Genomic DNA, 18,725 nt, shown 5'->3' on the forward strand with positions numbered 1-18,725 from the left:
CATGACTGTAACAAGTGCTGCAAAAGCGCTATGTACATTTTACCACATCATACCCAACTAATGACCATATAAAGCAATGACTATTTTTGTATATGGACCAAGAATTCGACATTTTGAACATATTAAATCTACCTAGTACATTACTAATTTTTACAATCATATTGCAATTGGAGTCAAACTTGTATAATTCAAGCCAGCAATTTGTAATGTAAGCTAACAGTCTAACACCTAAGAATGTATAGATACCCCTCCCCTTTTACAAAATGGCCGCCTCTCTGCATGTGGACGTCCCCGGAAGGGTGGAATTCTTGTTTTTGGATGTCTGCAGCTATAACCTTGAAGGATGCAATTTCATCTGTCATTTATTCTTCCCCATCTAGACTGTGTCAGGATAAACTGTACTTCCAGTAAGTTAACACTCAAGTTTCATTTTGCTCTTGTATTTTGATACTCTGCTGTTTAAAGGAATGTGTTATTTGAAGTTTGTCTTTCTTATAGTGTTGGTTGGAGAATGGCTAATGGGTGTGTCTGTCTGTTCAACTGGTCAGACCGTCAGTAGACTATTGACAACACAAACACCCAAACTAGAAACAGACTGGGTGGTGATTTGTTAATCTCTTTAGATTTTGGGTTTTATTTAAGGCAATATTTTATTAAATAAGAACATTTCATGTTATAGGGTCCTGTGACAGATTGTTTTGTATGAATGTATTTTAGTTATGTAAGTAGTTTCACTGTAATAAAAATGTGGTTTAAAAAATGTTAAACAATACGCTTTCCCTTTTTAGAGACTGAGAATTATATAACCCTTTTTATAATCTCTAGTATATTATTTTCTTTTAAATGCAGATGCATTATTTAGCATTTAGTTTTTTTGTCGCAAAGTTGAGATGAATAAATCACCACCTATTACGTAACTAAATGTTCAAAAATTGTTTACATGCAAACAAAGCTTCATCATAGGTGGACAATGGAGAATACATGTACCTGTTGATTATACAACATGATAAAGAGATACAGTCTATAGAGATGTTATTCATACAGTGTTGGTCCTATCCAAGTGAAATGCCACAGTTGAAGAGTTCATGGTTACTATAGGATTTGTGTTAGATTGTTAATTTGGTGAGTTTTGTTTGCATCTAAACGTTTTAGCCTCTAAGTCTGAGCTTCAATTTGACACTAGAATATATTCTGTTTGGGGAGTAGGGATTTTGGGTCTTAGTACAGTCAACAATAACTGCTTTTACTCGTGATTAGGGCTCGAAAACCTTCAGTGTGTGTGTGTGTGTGTGGGGGGGGGGGGGGGTACATGTGTGCATGTGTGAGTGACATATGATTAATATTATTCTACATTCGGCTCCTATAATTATAGCCCAACCAATGTATTTATTGGCCAATAATGTCGGACGATATGGGCCTTTGACCAATGTATTTGTATCGCTGTTTAATCCATTGAAAAGGATAAATTTAAGATAAAGAAAAAATAATTGAAAAAAAAAAAACGTTCTTCAAAGGATTTGATTTTCCGTGTATTATTCATTAGTAGCTCTTTACTCGGCTATAGACCTATCTTGCCTTAGCGCATTACACTAAGAAACCCTATACTGTTAGGTGAAGTGTCATGGTCGTGACAAACAATGGATGATATGCCCAAATGTTAAGCAAGTGCGGTGCTAAGAGTGTCCAACTCTATGGTAACGTTAACGTTACAGCCCTTTAGTGAAGCCAGCAAAATCTGCCATGTTATATTTACTCTTTGTGAAGGGTGTTCCTCAAGCTCTGTCATTCAAATGTTTTTGGGGAGACGCTAAAAAAACTTTGCCGGTTACAAAGTAACACTTCATAGCTACGTTCTGATGTATGGGTTCATTGTCACTTCATAGGGACTGGTCCAAATTCACATTTTGCCAATTACCACCCACATTTCCATGCTGTCTAAGAATTATGGATATACTGACAAGATTACATGTCTCTCTGCCCTGACAATGGGAGTCATTGTCCACATAGAGACACAGGGGGCTGTCTAGCTCCCGCCTATCCTTTCTTTGGATAGGTGGATGCATCTCATTATTGTAATCTTTCAAAAAATATTTGATGAGGGTGGATGACGTCAATCGCCTATATTCAATGGAGAGAAATGCTATGCTACTAGCCTCATTTCATGAATATGCATAGCCATCTCGAGACAACTCCGATATAAAGTTGTTGTTTTTTTCAAAGTTGCCAGGATGTCACGTGTCCTACTTATATCGGTACACTCCTAACAACTTAAGCATTATGAAACTTATATTTGATTAAATAAACCTCATGTAGCAAATAAGCCACATATTTTTGTTGTTGACCAAATTCGACACTCTCTCATTGACTTCCATACAAAAACTCCTTGCTTGGTGGGCGAAACAATGAAAAAATGCCAGCTGCTCGAGGGAGACAGATTTTCTGCAGATTTAGGCCTCTCTCTTCCTCTCTAGCTAGCCAGCCAGCTAACTAGCTGTGTGAGAGTACTTGACTCCGTTCACTGAGAAATAGTGCTGTCAGGGATCCATGGGACGTTCCTACGCTAAACCCGAACCTAACCCGAACCTTAACCGTGACCATTTGTATGGACGTCCTAATTATCCAAAATAGCACGGCACATTTTGTGATTGATATTTTTCCTTTCAAGTGACAGAATTCAGTGGCTACAGCCCTACAGTCGATGAAAACATAGCTAAATACCAAGACCTTGAACATGTGTCCTATGTTGTTGTTTACCAACTGGTTAGCATGAGGCAGCTAATTCTTCAGAGCCTAGGCTATTTTTTTGCTGGAATCATTACAGTTTATAGCCCTCTTACTAGACACAAAGTTTTTCCATAAAAATATATAGTCTTTCTGGTGTTCCTAAATTCTTGAATTAATGTTCTTCCCTCAAATGTAAGAAATCAGCTTTCTTAGAATCTTTGTAGGGCTGTTTTAAAGCACAATCCATTCAGAAAATGTATATATATATTTTCATTACAGCTATAATAATAAAAATATTGGCAGATATATCGGTTAACAGTGAATAGTTTCACTCTAATATCGGAATCGGTATCGGATACCAAAATCCCATATCGGTCGGGCTCTACCTGTAATGTCTGGGGCTAATTAATGAAGGAAATAGCTATGGCATTTCAGGACAGATAACAGATAACAGATAACATCAGGCTGGTTTCAGATAGCCTTTGTTATAAAAGAGCCATACAGTATGTCTTAGTTATGAGGAATATTACGTGTTTTACTCAAAATAATATGAAGACTAAAATAGACTAAAATAATGACCATACCGCACAATACTGGGCCCAATAACCAAAACAAATCTAGGTTTTAACACTGCCAACTGACAGCACAAGGAAACAAGAAACTGTCCAAATCAATAGAGCATCCCTCCAGGGGCCCTGTGCTCGTCTGCTTCTGTCTGACAGACTCTGTTTGTGTTGACTTCAAATGAACAGCACACACACACATGACAGGGTGGGAACACACACACACACACACACACACACACACACACACAGTGCAGTAGGCTGTCCAGATCACAGGACTTTACTGGTACTTAGAGGGATTGTGGTAATACCAAGCCATGGCTCAGCCAATAAGCTCTGGCGCTTTACCTGGCTGTGAAAGATACATTAATAACCTAGTATACTTGTAGGTAACACTTTACAGTCCTTTTTAACCTAGTATTCATCTACTAATAGCTGATTTGGAAAAGTGGAAGGGATTTCGAGTCAAAATGATGAGTAAAAGCTGTGTAATTGTTGCATTGACTGCAGTGTTTTTCTGCTCAATACATATTTACAATCGTACATTTCCGCAATGAAGGTGCTAGTCCAGTGTGCAATCATGATTGAAGAAATATTGTTTTAGAAAAAAAGTATTCATTCTTGCTTTTTAAAACAATACCTGAACTATTTATTTCCTAAATATAACCAAACCTTTGCTTTCCACAGTATGCAATTTTAAAAGTGACGAAAAATAAGATGTGAAAATGCTCAAATGATCCCAAATTTAAATGAATCAGAAGACAAGTCAGTTTGACATGTCAAGCTGCTCTGCTATCATCATCTGCAATATACGCCTTCAATTACCCTGCTTCTTTGAGTGGTTATAAATAAGCTCATTATATCGCCTCCTTCTATTGAAAAATGACCAATATAACAGCCCCTATTGGAAAGTGGAAAAGCAAAAGGTTTGGTTGGTGAGGCAGGATGACTTTAACTTTGTAACCAACCATCGTTCTCAGGCAAGGGACCCGAGACCCTGTATGCTGGGCAAAAACTCAATGATAATGAGTGGCATACGGTGCGCGTGGTCCGCAGGGGCAAAACCTACAAGCTCACGGTGGATGATGATGTAGCAGAAGGTACTATATCAACTACAGTCTGAGAGAAACAACGGGTCCATTTCATTTCAACTCCAGTCAATTCAGAACTCAAGACAGATTCCAATTCCAAATTCACCTAATTGAAAAGCATGGAAGTGAACTGGAATTGGAATTTCAATCTACTTCCTGAATTGAAATGGAAGTGACCCCAAACCTGGAGAAAATGTCCCTCATCTGCCACTGATTGTATGGGTGACGTGTAATGCTAAATAAGATGAACTATCCTTTGAGTGTTTTTTAATGCTATTTTTAAGTAACTATTTGAGAAGGGTGACTATAAACTGTTGACATCCATTGATTGGTCTGAACTGTTCTTGCTGAAGTTAATTCCGTTACAGTGTTATGTTGTATTTAACCATATCGTACTGGCCAAAATTCACCACCTATTTAAATTCAGCCCTTTGTGTTAGTATCAGACGGTGTTTCTTTTTCTTTTCTATCTTGTTTTCTTTCTTTCCACCCCATCCTCTACTCCAGGCCAGATGGCAGGCGACCACACCCGTCTGGAGTTCCACAACATCGAGACGGGCATCATGACAGAGAGACGCTTCATCTCGGCCATCCCCTCTAGCTTCATTGGACACCTACAGAGTCTCAGGTTCCTCTTCGCTCATATTCTTTGTTATATACTTTGTTATATACTTTGTTTTATACATTGTTTTATACTATGTCAAATTCTTTGTCATATACTTTGTTATATACTTTATCATATCCTTTGTTATAGACTCTGTTATATACTTTGCAATATTCTTTGTCATATACTTTGTTATATACACGTTGTTATATTCTTTGCTATATATTTTGCTATATATTTTGTTATATACTTTGTTATATACTTTGACATATTCTTTGTCATATACTTTGTCATATAATTTGCTATATAGTTTGTCATATATATTGTTACATACTTTGTTATACACTTTGCCAAATTCTTTGTCATATACTTTGTTATACACTTTGTCATATACTTTGTTATATACTTTGCCATATTCTTTGTTCAATTCTTTGTTATATACTTTTTTAAATACTGTACTTTGTTATATATTTTGCCCTATTCTTTGTTAAATTCTTTGTCATATTCTTTGTTATGTACTTTGTTAAATTATTTGTCATATACTTTGTTAAATTCTTTGTCATATACTTTGTCATATACACTGTCATATACTTTGTTATATACTTTGCCATATATTTTGCCATATTATTTGTTAAATTCTTTGTGATATACTTTGTATTTTTCTTTTTTTAAATTATTTGTCATACTTTGTCATATACTTTGTTATATACATTGCCATATTCTTTGCCATATTATTTGTTATATTCTTTGTTGTATACATTGCCATATACGTTGCCATTTACTTTGTTATATACTTTGTTATATACTTTGCCATATACTTTGTTTTATACTTTGCCATATTCTTTGTTAAATCCTTTGCTATATACTTTATTAAATACTATACTTTGTTATTTTGCCATATTCTTTGTTAAGTACTTTGTCATATTCTTTGTCATATACACTGTCATATACTTTGTTATATACTTTTCCATATACTTTTCCATATTATTTGTTAAATTCTTTTTGATATACTTTGTTATATATTTTGTATTTTTCTTTGTTAAATTATTTGTCATATACCTTGTTATATACTTTGTTAAATATTGTACTTTGTTATATACTTTGTTAAATTATTTTTCGAATACTTTCTACTAACTTTGTTATATACTTTGCCATATTCTTTGTTAAATCCTTTGTTATATACTTTGTTAAATACTATACTTTGTTATATACTTTGCCATATTCTTTGTAAAATTCTTTGTCATATTCTTTGTAGTATACTTCGATAAATATTTGTCATATACTTTGTTATATACTTTGTTATATACTTTGCCATGTTCTTTGTTAAATTCTTTGTCATATTCTTTGTCATATACTTTATCATATACTTTGTTATATACTTTTCCATATTATTTGTTAAATCCTTTGTTAAATACTGTGTTAATTAACCTCTACGGGCCACGGGGGCAGTATTGAGAATTTTGAAAAAAATATGTGCCCATTTTTAACTGCCTCCTACACCAACTCAGAAGCTAGGATATGCATATTATTAACACATTCGGATAGAAAACACTCTGAATTTTCTAAAACAGTTTGAATGGTGTCTGTAAGTATAACAAAACTCATATTGCAGGCAGAAACCTGAGAAAAATAGATAAAAAAAAATGAGAATTTTGTGGCTGTACTATTTAGTGTCATTGTTTTAAAGATACCACAGTGAGAAAGGATTCAGTTCGCAACTCCTACTGCTTCCACTAGATGTCAACGATCTTTAGAAAGTTGTTTGAAGCATCTGTGATAAATACACACCGAATTAGAAAGCTTACAAGTTGACACGTCATCACTTCATTTTTTGCGCCTGCGCATGAATCTGAGAAGAGTGCCTTTGTCATTATCGTTTATTCTAGACACCTGATAGGTTGTGTGAAAATATTACTGATGTTTACTGATGTTTCACGTTAAAAATGGAACAAAAGATTAGTGCTAAACAACGTTTGACATGTTTAAACAAACGTAAATAGATTATTTACTAGGTTTTCTTTAGTTTTTCGACGTGACTTTACACTGCCCACCTCATTTTGTGGGAGCCTACTGAACGCTAACTATTTGGACATAAATTATGAACTTTGTCAAAAGAAACCACATTTGTTCTGGACCTGGGATCTCTGGCAGCGCCTTCTGATGGAGATAATCAAAGGTAAGGGGATATTTAGAATGTTATTATCGATATTAGATGATGCTAATGCTAACGGTATAGCTTAGCTTAGCTTAGCATATAGCTTATTGTTGTTAGCATAGTACCCAGTTTATACAAAATGTGATTTCCCAGTAAAGTTATTTTGAGATCTGGCCCTTCGGTAGCAATTACGAGATGATAATATATTATTCTTTGAATGACAATATTATAATTTACCAATGTTTTCGAATAGTAATTCCGTGATTTGTAATGCTGGATTCACTGGGTGCATTCGAGCCGAAAAAAATTCTGAATTTCACCGCGACTGTAAATGCTGTTTTTGGATATAAATATGAACTTGATGGAACTAAAAATGCATGTATTGTATAACATAATGTCCTATGAGTGTCATCTGATGCAGATTGTCAAAGGTAAGTGCATAATTCTAGCTAGTTTTCTGTCTGTTGATGCCCTTCTTTGAATTGGCTAAACATTACACGCAGCTATTGTCAATGTACTCTCCTCACATAACCTAACTTTATGCATTCTCCGTAATGCCTCTGAAAATCGGACAGCGTGGTTAGATTTAGGAGATATATCTTTCAAATGGAGGAAAATAGTTGATTATTTGATTTTTTTAAATGATTACTCTTGCAGTTTTGAATTCCCCGCCATGGTCACATGACAATGAATCCCAATACCGGGATAAGATCGGGATAAGATCCTCAACAGGTTTTAAACCCGATCGAACATCTCCACAGAGACGTGAAAATAAATGTGCAGCCATGCTCCCCATCCAACCTGACAGAGGTTGAGAGGATCTGCAGAGAGGAATGGGAGAAACTCTCCAAATACAGGTGATCCAAGATTGTAGCGTCATACCCAGGAAGACTTGAGGCTGTGATCGCTGCCAAAGGTTCTTCAACAAAGTACTGAGTAAATGTGTTATTTCAGTTTTCATTCATTTATAATTTGCAATATGTCTTAAAACATGCATTTTCTTTGTCATTTTGGGGTATTATGTGTATTGTCATGTCTTTGTCGTCATTAAAAGTGAAGACTGTTATTTTATTAAAATAGGTCTCTGTAATTATTATTACGTGACTAAACTAATCATATAAATGTCATTACCTAGGAAGTTTGGGCACCACGGAAAGTCTTCAGATTATGAAGATATAATTTTCCGAATATAAATCTTCAGATATTTTAATATCTGATCAATTAGTCTTCTATTATTGAGTTATACTTTACCTTACGTCAGTCTCATTTCAAACGTCGTAGAATTGTTGGTTATCTGCACGAACCCAGCCTAAACCATGAATCATCCATACACCAATTGGCTTATCATTTATTTACTAACTAACTAAATAATCACAGAAATGCATAAACAAACAATTAGTAGATATGGTTACTAACAAGGATAGGGAAGATTCCCTTGTGGGCTAAGCCGATATGACGGCTGGGTGTGGACTGAGAAAGAAGCGGGAAAGACAAAAGGGATCACTACACACAGTTGATACTTATATTAATTTAAATGTTAATCCTTTGAACATGAACGATCACTCATTCGGGAATAATTGCAATCAATATATATTTACGCCCATGTGTCGTTGTAATCTTCTCTGTTGGAATCCGGTCCGTCTGCTGGAGAGTTCATCCGAGTCTCGCTCTCTATATTTTGTGGTTAGAATGGATACTTCAGAGTACCATTCAGAAATGTTCTCCTAGAATAGTTGTTTCGGCTGTTGTCGGTATTCTCGTCCCAGGTTTACATAATTTCTAGTTGCAGACTATTAATTAGTATCTAAGATTTGCTCTTATTCTGTAGGGATCGATAGTCTCAGAGTTTAACCTCTCTAGGGGAGGTGGGATGAAATCGTCCCACACTATTCAACAGCCAGTGAAAAATCAGAGCGCCAAATTTAAAACCACAAAATGTCATAATTCAAAGTTCTCAAACATAGGACTATTTTACACCATTTTATAGATTCACTTCTCCTGAATCAAACCACATTGTCCGATTTACAAAAGGCTTTACAGCGAAAGCAAAACATTAGATTATGTTAGGAGAGTACATAGACACAAATAATCACACAGCCATTTTCCAAGCAAGCATATATGTCACATAAACCCAAACCACAGCTAAATGCAGCACTAACCTTTGATGATCTTCATCAGATGATACTCCAAGGACATTATGTTATACAAAACAATGCATGTTTTGTTCAATCAAGTTCATATTTATATCAAAAACCAGCTTTTTACATTTGCATGTGATGTTCAGAACTAGCATACCCACCAAAAACCTCCGGTGAATTTACTAAATTACTCATGATAAACGTTGACAAAATACATAACAATTATTTTAAGAATTATAGATAAAGAACTCCTTTATGCAATCGCTATGTCCGATTTTAAAATAGCTTTTCGGCGAAAGCACATTTTGCAATATTCTGAGTACATAGCTTGGCCATCACGGCTAGCTATTTTGACATCCGCCAACTTCGGGGTCACCTAAACTCAGAATTACTATTACAAAAATTGGATTACCTTTGCTGTTCTTCGTCAGAATGCACTCCCAGGACTTCAACTTCAACAACAAATGTTGTTTTGGTTCAAAATAATCCATAGTTATATCCAAATACCTCCGTTTTGTTCGTGCATTCAGGTCACTATCCGAAGGGTAACGCGTGAGCGCATTTTGTGACAAAAAATGTCAAAATATTCCATTACCGTACTTAGAAGCATGTCAAACGCTGTTTAAAATCAATTTTTATGCAATTTTTCTTGTAAAATAGCGATAATATTCCAACCGGGCAACGTTGTATTCATTCAAAGACTGAAAGAAAGAAATGGAGAAGTCTCGTGAATGCGCATCTCCAGTCTCACTGTCCCCAGGCTGACCACATACAAACTCTGCTCCTATACTTTGCCCAGAGACAGCAGACACCCCATTCCACTTTCTGGCGGCTTTAGAGAGCCAATGGAAGCCTTAGAAAGTGTCACGTTACAGCACAGATGCTGTATTTTCAATAGAGATGCAACAGAAGAACAACAAATTGTCAGACAGGGCACTTCCTGCATGGAATCTTCTCAGGTTTTGGCCTGCCATATGAGTTCTGTTATACTCACAGACACCATTCAAACAGTTTTAGAAACTTTACAGTGTTTCTATCCAAATCTACTAATTATATGCATATCCTAGTTTCTGGGCAGGAGTAGTAACCAGATTAAATCGGGTATGTTTTTTATCCGGCCGTGAAAATACTGCCCCCTATCCCAAAGAAGTTAACCATTTCCAGCCGTGTAGCCAATGCTCCATGTGGTATGGTTAGGAATTCAATAACTATTTGCAATCACAGCTCACGCTGTGGGTTTGCTTATTCTTGGTACTCAAACCTCTGCCACCCCAACTTACACCGAGGTATGCGTGGTCTGAAGAGGATTTCCTCATGAGAGGTTTTTATTCGTAACAATAGAAAAGATGGTTCCATGACGCCAGATCATGTCTATGCTCATGGGGGCGGGCCAATGACTTAGTTAAACTTTAAAGGGAATAAAATTCTCTCACATTAAAGGTTTAACATCAAATTACATCATTTCACAAATAGTTTAATCTTTACTCATTCATTTTATACAATAATTAGATGCAAACACCATAATTGAGAAATGTATACATTCAGAGATATAGTTATGTGTGTTTCCTGTCCTTTGTGAGGTCACCAAATGAAACACACTCAACATAACTGTCCCTTAATTGTCCACGGACCCTTCCCACATTCTCACAAGTGGACATATAGTTTCATTTTCCCATTTTGGGGATTTAGGAGTTCGGCTACGTGAAATCCTTTGTTCACTCTGTGGTCTCTCTCTGCATGAAAAGGGGGAGAGAGTCTCCGCCGGGAATTTACGGCCTGAGATAACAGAACCTGGGTGTAGGAGAGAGTGAGAGAGGGGGAAGCCATGATCTATACCCTGAAAGGGCCACGTCATGACAGTATATTGATGAGGAAATAAAACAATTTAATACATTTTAGATTAAGGCTGTAACGTAACAATGTGGAAAAAGTCAAGGGGTCTGAATACTTTCCGAATACACTGTATGTTTACATTGCCAAAGCAAGTGAAATAGATAATAAACAAAAGTGAAATAAACAATAAAAAGTTACCAGAAATTGTAACGGCTTTATTGTAACGGCTGTCGTCTGAAGAAGTGGACCAAGGTGCAGCGGAGTTAGTGTTCATTATCAGAATTTAATATAAACAACATGAACACTATACAAAACAAGAAACGAGTAAACCGACAGCAAACAGTCCTGTCTGGTACAAAACACTGACAGAAACAATTACCCACAAACCCAAAGGAAAAACATGCTCCCTATGTGTGACTCCCAATCAGCAGCAACGAGCTTCAGCTGTGCCTGATTGGGAGCCACACACACACGGCCCAAAACAAAGAAATACAAAAACATAGAAAAAGGAACATAGAACGCCCACCCAATGTAACACCCTGGCCTAACCAAAATAAAGAACAAAAACCCCTCTCTATGGCCAGGGCGTCACAGTACCCCCCCCCAAAGGTGCGGACTCCGGCCGCAAAACCTGACTCTGAAGGGGAGGGTCCGGGTGGGCCTTCTTACGGCGGCGGCTCAGGTGCGGGACGTGGCCTCTGCTCCACCCTTGACGTCGCCCTCTTCGGTGGCGCACCTGGCCGCGCCGAAGGTCTGGTGGGCGACACTGACTGCGCCCGGCTGGCGACCGGCGATGGTTGCGCCCGGCTGGCGGGCGGCGATGGTTGCGCCCGGCTGGCGGGCGGCGATGGTTGCGCCCGGCTGGCGGGCGGCGATGGTTGCGCCCGGCTGGCGGGCGGCGATGGTTGCGCCCGGCTGGCGGGCGGCGATGGTTGCGTCTGGCTGGCGGGCGACCCTTGTTGCGCCCGGCTGGCGGGCGACCCTGGCTGCGCCCGGCTGGCGGGCGGCGATGGTTGCGCCTGGCTGGCGGGCAACCCTGGCTGCTCTGATGGCACTGACCCAGGATTCACCAGGCTGGGGAGACATGACAGAGGCCTGGCCCTAGGCGTAGGCACAGGACTCACCAGGCTGGCGGGCCTCCCTGGCCACTCCGGCAGTTCGGGGCAGTCTGGCCACTCCGGCAGGTCGGGGCAGTCTGGCCACTCCGGCAGGTCGGGGCAGTCTGGCCACTCCGGCAGGTCGGGGCAGTCTGGCCACTCCGGCAGTTCGGCGCAGTCTGGCCACTCCGGCAGTTCGGCGCAGTCTGGCCACTCCGGCAGTTCGGCGCAGTCTGGCCACTCCGGCAGTTCGGCGCAGTCTGGCCACTCCGGCCGTTCGGCGCAGTCTGGCCACTCCGGCAGTTCGGCGCAGTCTGGCCACTCCGGCAGTTCGGCGCAGTCTGGCCACTCCGGCAGTTCGGCGCAGTCTGGCCACTCCGGCAGTTCGGCGCAGTCTGGCCACTCCGGCAGTTCGGCGCAGTCTGGCCACTCCGGCAGTTCGGCGCAGTCTGGCCACTCCGGCAGTTCGGCGCAGTCTGGCCACTCCGGCAGTTCGGCGCAGTCTGGCCACTCCGGCAGTTCAGCGCAGTCTGACCTCTCTGGCGACTGTTGACTGGCGGGCAGCTCTGACGACTGTTGACTGGCGGGCAGCTCTGACGACTGTTGACTGGCGGGCAGCTCTGACGACTGTTGACTGGCGGGCAGCTCTGGTGACGGTTGACTGGCGGGCAGCTCTGACGACATATACTTTGTTATATACTTTGTTCTATAGTTTGCCATATTCTTTGTTAAATTTTTTGTCATATACTTTATCATATACTTTGCCATATACTTTGCCATATACTTTGTTATATACTTTGCATGTACTTTTGTTATATACTCTGCCATATACTTTGTTATATGCTTTGTCATATACTTTGCCATATTCTTTGTTAAATTCTTTGTTATATACTTTGTAAAATACTGTACTTTGTTATATACTTTGCCAAATTCTTTGTTAAATTCTTTGTCATGTTCTTTGTTATATTCTTTGTTAAATTATTTGTCATATACTTTTTTATATACTTTGTTGTATACTTTGTTATATACTTTGCCATATTCTTTGTTAAATTATTTGTCATATACTTTGTTACATACTTTGTCATAAACTTTGTCATATACTGTGGGATGTACTTTGCAATATTCTTAGTTAAAGTCTTTGTCATATACTTTGTTATATATTTTGTTTTATACTTTGTTCTATTCTCTGTTATATACTTTGTTATATACTTTGTCATATACTTTGTTATATACTTTGTTATATACTTTGCCATATTCTATGTAATATATTTCATTTTATACTTTGCATGTACTTTGTTATATTATACTGTACGTTGTTATATACTTTGCCAAATTCTTTGTTAAATTCTTTGTCATATACTTTTTTATATACTTTGTTATATACTTTGTTCTATACTTTGTTATATACTTTGCCATATTCTTTGTTATATGCTTTGTCATATACTTTGCCATATTCTTTGTTAAATTATTTGTTATATACTTTGTTAAATACTGTACTTTGTTATATACTTTGCCAAATTCTTTGTTAAATTCTTTGTCATATACTTTTTTATATACTTTGTTATATACTTTGCCATATTCTTTGTTAAATTATTTGTCATATGCTTTGTTACGTACTTTGTCATAAACTTTGTCATATACTGTGGGATGTACTTTGCAATATTCTTAGTTAAAGTCTTTGTCATATACTTTGTTATTTTCTTTGTTAAATTATTTGTCATATACTTTGTTACGTACTTTGTCATATACTTTGTCATATACTGTGGTATGTACTTTAAAATATTCTTTGTTAAATTCTTTGTCATGTACTTTGTTATATATTTTGTTATATACTTTGTTCTATTCTCTGTTATATACTTTGTTATATACATTGCATGTACTTTGTTATATACTTTGTAAAATACTGTACTTTGTTATATACATTGCCAAATTCTTTGTTAAATTCTTTGTCATATTCTTTGTTATATTCTTTGTTAAATTATTTGTCATATACTTTGTTATATACTTTGTCATATACTTTGTTATATACTTTGTTAAATTCTTTGCCATATTCTATGTTATATACTTTGCCATATACTTTGTTATATTCTTTGTTAAATTCTTTGTAATATACTTTGTTGTATTCTTTCTGCTGTATACTATTAGAATCTTTATTTCACCCAGAAAGACACAACAGTTTACAAGCTCTTTACAGGCAATCCAAGAAGATTTGAATGTGACTACTATGCCATCCGATGGAATATATTGACGTTGTTGAAATGTTGTCTGTATTGGAGAAAGCATATGTAAATCATGTAACATGGCTGTTATGTTTGGCTTAACTTCAGCAGGTGTTGTTGATAACTTTGTCTCTAGCGAACAACAGCTCCCTTCCTGTGAACAAGAAAGGGGTTTCTCTGTTTACATGCATCAGATAATATATTTATTCCCCGCTTTACTTACTCCAGGTTCAACGGTATGCTGTATATAGATCTCTGTAAGAACGGAGACATCGACTTCTGTGAGCTCAACGCCCGCTTTGGCATGCGCTCCATCATCGCTGACCCTGTGACCTTCAAGTCTAAGAGCAGCTACCTGAGCCTGGCCACCCTGCAGGCCTACACCACCATGCACCTGTTCTTCCAGTTCAAGACCACCTCGCCTGACGGATTCATAATGTTCAACAGTGGAGACGGCAGCGACTTCATCGCTGTGGAGATGGTTAAAGGGTGAGTGGGATCCCACCTGGTGTTAGACTTTCCTTGTTGTTCGTTTACTAGTGTTTTTTTGGTTTCAGCACCACTTTGAAAGACAATAGGGATGGTATTACAGAGCCATATTGTCACCACAGTAAGTGACATATACTTTAACGAATACAGATGTCGAATCTTAATTTGACCCATTTTGTCGCAGGAGGAAAATAATCCGTCAGTAGGAGAATTTGAATACCTGAAGAGATATGTAGAATCACCACCAGTGTCAACTGGAAGCGGTGTTTGAATTCACTGCAGTACCATACCTACATTGTACCTTAGACTGCAGGTCCACTGGGCGCCAGTTCAAGTAGTTAAGTAGAATATGTGCAGGCTACGTGCAGGCTACAGTGTCTTGTGTAAATGCTTATGTGGATTATAATAAATGTACATATTTTTAGGGGGCAGATGTGTTTTTCGTTAGGGAAAATATATACATATTTTTTTATCAATTGTTTTATTTCATATGCAAGGCAAGCAAATAAAATCCAATTTTATTTGTCACATGCGCCGAATACAGTTCAAGAAATAGAGTTAAGAAAATATTGACTAAATAATCTAAAGTAAAAAATGTAATAAAAAGGTTCACAATAAAATTACATAACAATAATGAGGATAGACACAGGGGATACCGATACCGAGTCAATGTGTGGGGTACACGTTAATCGAGGCAGTGTAAAAACAAAGGGGAGGGGGGGACAGTCTTGTCTTGGGTGACTGAAGTCTTTGACAATTTTTTGGGCCTTCCAATAGGCAGTATAAATGATTGGTGGCCTCAGGGCCTGTATTGGTACAGTTGCAGTTGCTGAGTTGCTGAGTCAGCAGAAATCAACCCCACTGCCCTTTGACCCCTACCTCCCCGTATCTCCCCACACCTAGGCACTACCTCCGCCTATCTTTCCCTTCCTCCCCTTATCTTTCCCTACCTCCCCCTACCTCCCCTATCTTTCCCTACCTCCCCCTACCTCCCCTATCTTTCCCTACCTCCCCTATCTTTCCCTACCTCCCCTATCTTTCTCTACCTCCCCTATCTTTCTCTACCTCCCCTATCTTTCCCTGCCTCCCCCAATCTTTTCCTGCCTCCCCCAAACTTTCCATACCTTCCCCTATCTTCCTTACCTCCCACATCTTTCCCTGCCTCCCCTATCTTTCTCTACCTCCCCTATCTTTCTCTACCTCCCCTATCTTTCCCTGCCTCCCCCAATCTTTTCCTGCCTCCCCCAAACTTTCCATACCTTCCCCTATCTTCCTTACCTCCCACATCTTTCCCTGCCTCCCCTATCTTTCCCTACCTCCCCTATCTTTCCCTACCTCCCCTATCTTTCTCTACCTCCCTATCTTTCTCTACCTCCCCTATCTTTCCCTACCTCCCCTATCTTTCTCTACCTCCCCTATCTTTCTCTATCTCCCCTATCTTTCCCTACCTACCCCTATCTTTCTCTACCTCCCCTATCTTTCTCTACCTCCCCTATCTTTTTCTACCTCCCCTATCTTTCTCTACCTCCCCTATCTTTCTCTACCTCCCCTATCTTTCCCTACCTCCCCTATCTTTCTCTACCTCCCCTATCTTTCTCTATCTCCCCTATCTTTCCCTACCTACCCCTATCTTTCTCTACCTCCCCTATCTTTCTCTACCTCCCCTATCTTTCCCTACCTCCCCTATCTTTCTCTACCTCCCCTATCTTTCTCTATCTCCCCTATCTTTCCCTACCTACCCCTATCTTTCTCTATCTCCCCTATCTTTCCCTACCTACCCCTATCTTTCTCTACCTCCCCTATCTTCCCTTCCTCCCCCTATCTTTCTCTACCTCCCCTATCTTTCCCTACCTCCCCTATCTTTCTCTACCTACCCCTATCTTTCTCTATCTCCCCTATCTTTCCCTACCTACCCCTATCTTTCTCTACCTCCCCTATCTTTCCCTACCTCCCCTATCTTTCTCTACCTCCCCTATCTTTCTCTACCTCCCCTATCTTTCCCTACCTCCCCTATCTTTCTCTACCTCCCCTATCTTTCTCTATCTCCCCTATCTTTCTCTACCTCCCCTATCTTTCCCTACCTCCCCTATCTTTCTCTACCTCCCCTATCTTTCTCTATCTCCCCTATCTTTCCCTACCTACCCCTATCTTTCCCTACCTCCCCTATCTTTCCCTACCTCCCCTATCTTTCCCTACCTACCCCTATCTTTCCCTACCTACCCCTATCTTTCTCTACCTCCCCTATCTTTCTCTACCTCCCCTATCTTTCTCTACCTCCCCTATCTTTCTCTACCTCCCCTATCTTTCCCTACCTCCCCTATCTTTCTCTACCTCCCCTATCTTTCTCTATCTCCCCTATCTTTCCCTACCTCCCCTATCTTTCCCTACCTCCCCTATCTTTCTCTACCTCCCCTATCTTTCTCTACCTCCCCTATCTTTCCCTACCTCCCCTATCTTTCTCTACCTCCCACATCTTTCCCTGCCTCCCCTATCTTTCCCTACTTACCCCTACCTCCCCATAACTTTCCCTACCTCCCCTATCTTTTCCTCTCTCCCATATATTTTCCAACCTCCCCCGATCTTTTTCTACCTCCCCCGATCTTTCCCTACCTACCCCATCTTCGCTTATCTTTTCCTCTCTCCCATATATTTCCCTACCTCCCCTATCTTTTCCTCTCTCCCATATATTTTCCTACCTCCCCCGATCTTTTCCTCCCTCCCCCGATCTTTCCCTACCTCCCCTATCTTTTCCTCTCTCCCATATATTTCCCTACCTCCCCTATCTTTTCCTCTCTCCCATATATTTTCCTACCTCCCCCGATCTTTTCCTCCCTCCCCCGATCTTTCCCATACCTCCCCTATCTTTCTCTACCTCCCCTATCTTTCTCTACCTCCCCTATCTTTCTCTACCTCCCCTATCTTTCCATACTTCCCCCTATCTTTCCCTACCTCCCCTATCTTTCTCTACCTCCCCTATCTTTCTCTACCTCCCCTATCTTTCTCTACCTCCCCTATCTTTCCCTACCTCCCCTATCTTTCTCTACCTCCCCTATCTTTCTCTACCTCCCCTATCTTTCTCTACCTCCCCCTACCCATTCTAGGGGGAATGGAGACGAGACCGTAACATAACCCATGCAACTTATAATAGTGACAAGTAACAGTGAGAACAAAAACCACAGACACCTGAAATCTACCGCCAAACGGTAATGGGGTGTGAGAAAAGGGGCAGAGCTGGACCCAAGCAAAGAAACAATAATCCAAAACACCCCTAAACTAGACTAGCCTACCTCAAGAACAGCTAGCTAACTAACCAAAAATACAGTGGGTGGTCCGCCCAGTTCTAACTAGGGTACTTAGACAAAGAATCTCTCTCTCTCTCTCTCTCTCTCTCTCTCTCTCTCTCTCTCTCTCTCGTGAGTGTTGTTTGACTGTTTGTTTGGTGGGAAAAGGGGGTACCAAGACAAGTCGCCCATGGGCATACATTACCCTCTCTCTCTCTCTCTCTCTCTCTCTCTCTCTCTCTCTCTCTCTCTCTCTATTATTATTATAAAAACAAACGGTTGTTGATGTGTGGATGTATTTCACATACATTTTAATGTTACGGTAAAAGGACATATAGGCCTATTGCTGCAATAGGACAGTTTTTCGTATTCTGTTTGGTGCTTTTAGCGTTTCAGCGATGATGATGATTTTCATAAGCTGGCACTGTTCCGAATGACTCGACTGCCCCCCCCCCCCCCCCCCCCCCGCATGGAGAGAAAGAGAACTGCGGGTTTTCAGTGAACGTGTCTAAATTACGACGCTCATTTTAA

At 39.6% G+C, this 18,725-nt stretch overlaps 1 protein-coding gene across 1 annotated transcript in view; it reads left to right on the forward strand.

Moving 5' to 3' along the window:
- LOC115161950 (neurexin-3a-like) overlaps positions 1-18,725 on the forward strand; it is a 739,824-nt gene that overhangs the window by 247,866 nt on the left and 473,233 nt on the right. Inside the window, exons 12-15 of the mRNA XM_029712804.1 lie at positions 381-407; positions 4,268-4,387; positions 4,886-5,006; positions 14,653-14,913. Of these exons, the coding sequence (XP_029568664.1) occupies positions 381-407; positions 4,268-4,387; positions 4,886-5,006; positions 14,653-14,913 (529 nt within the window). The remainder of the gene's footprint in view (positions 1-380; positions 408-4,267; positions 4,388-4,885; positions 5,007-14,652; positions 14,914-18,725) is intronic.

Source organism: Salmo trutta, chromosome 25 (assembly GCF_901001165.1).
Source record: "Salmo trutta chromosome 25, fSalTru1.1, whole genome shotgun sequence".
NCBI lineage: Eukaryota > Metazoa > Chordata > Actinopteri > Salmoniformes > Salmonidae > Salmo > Salmo trutta.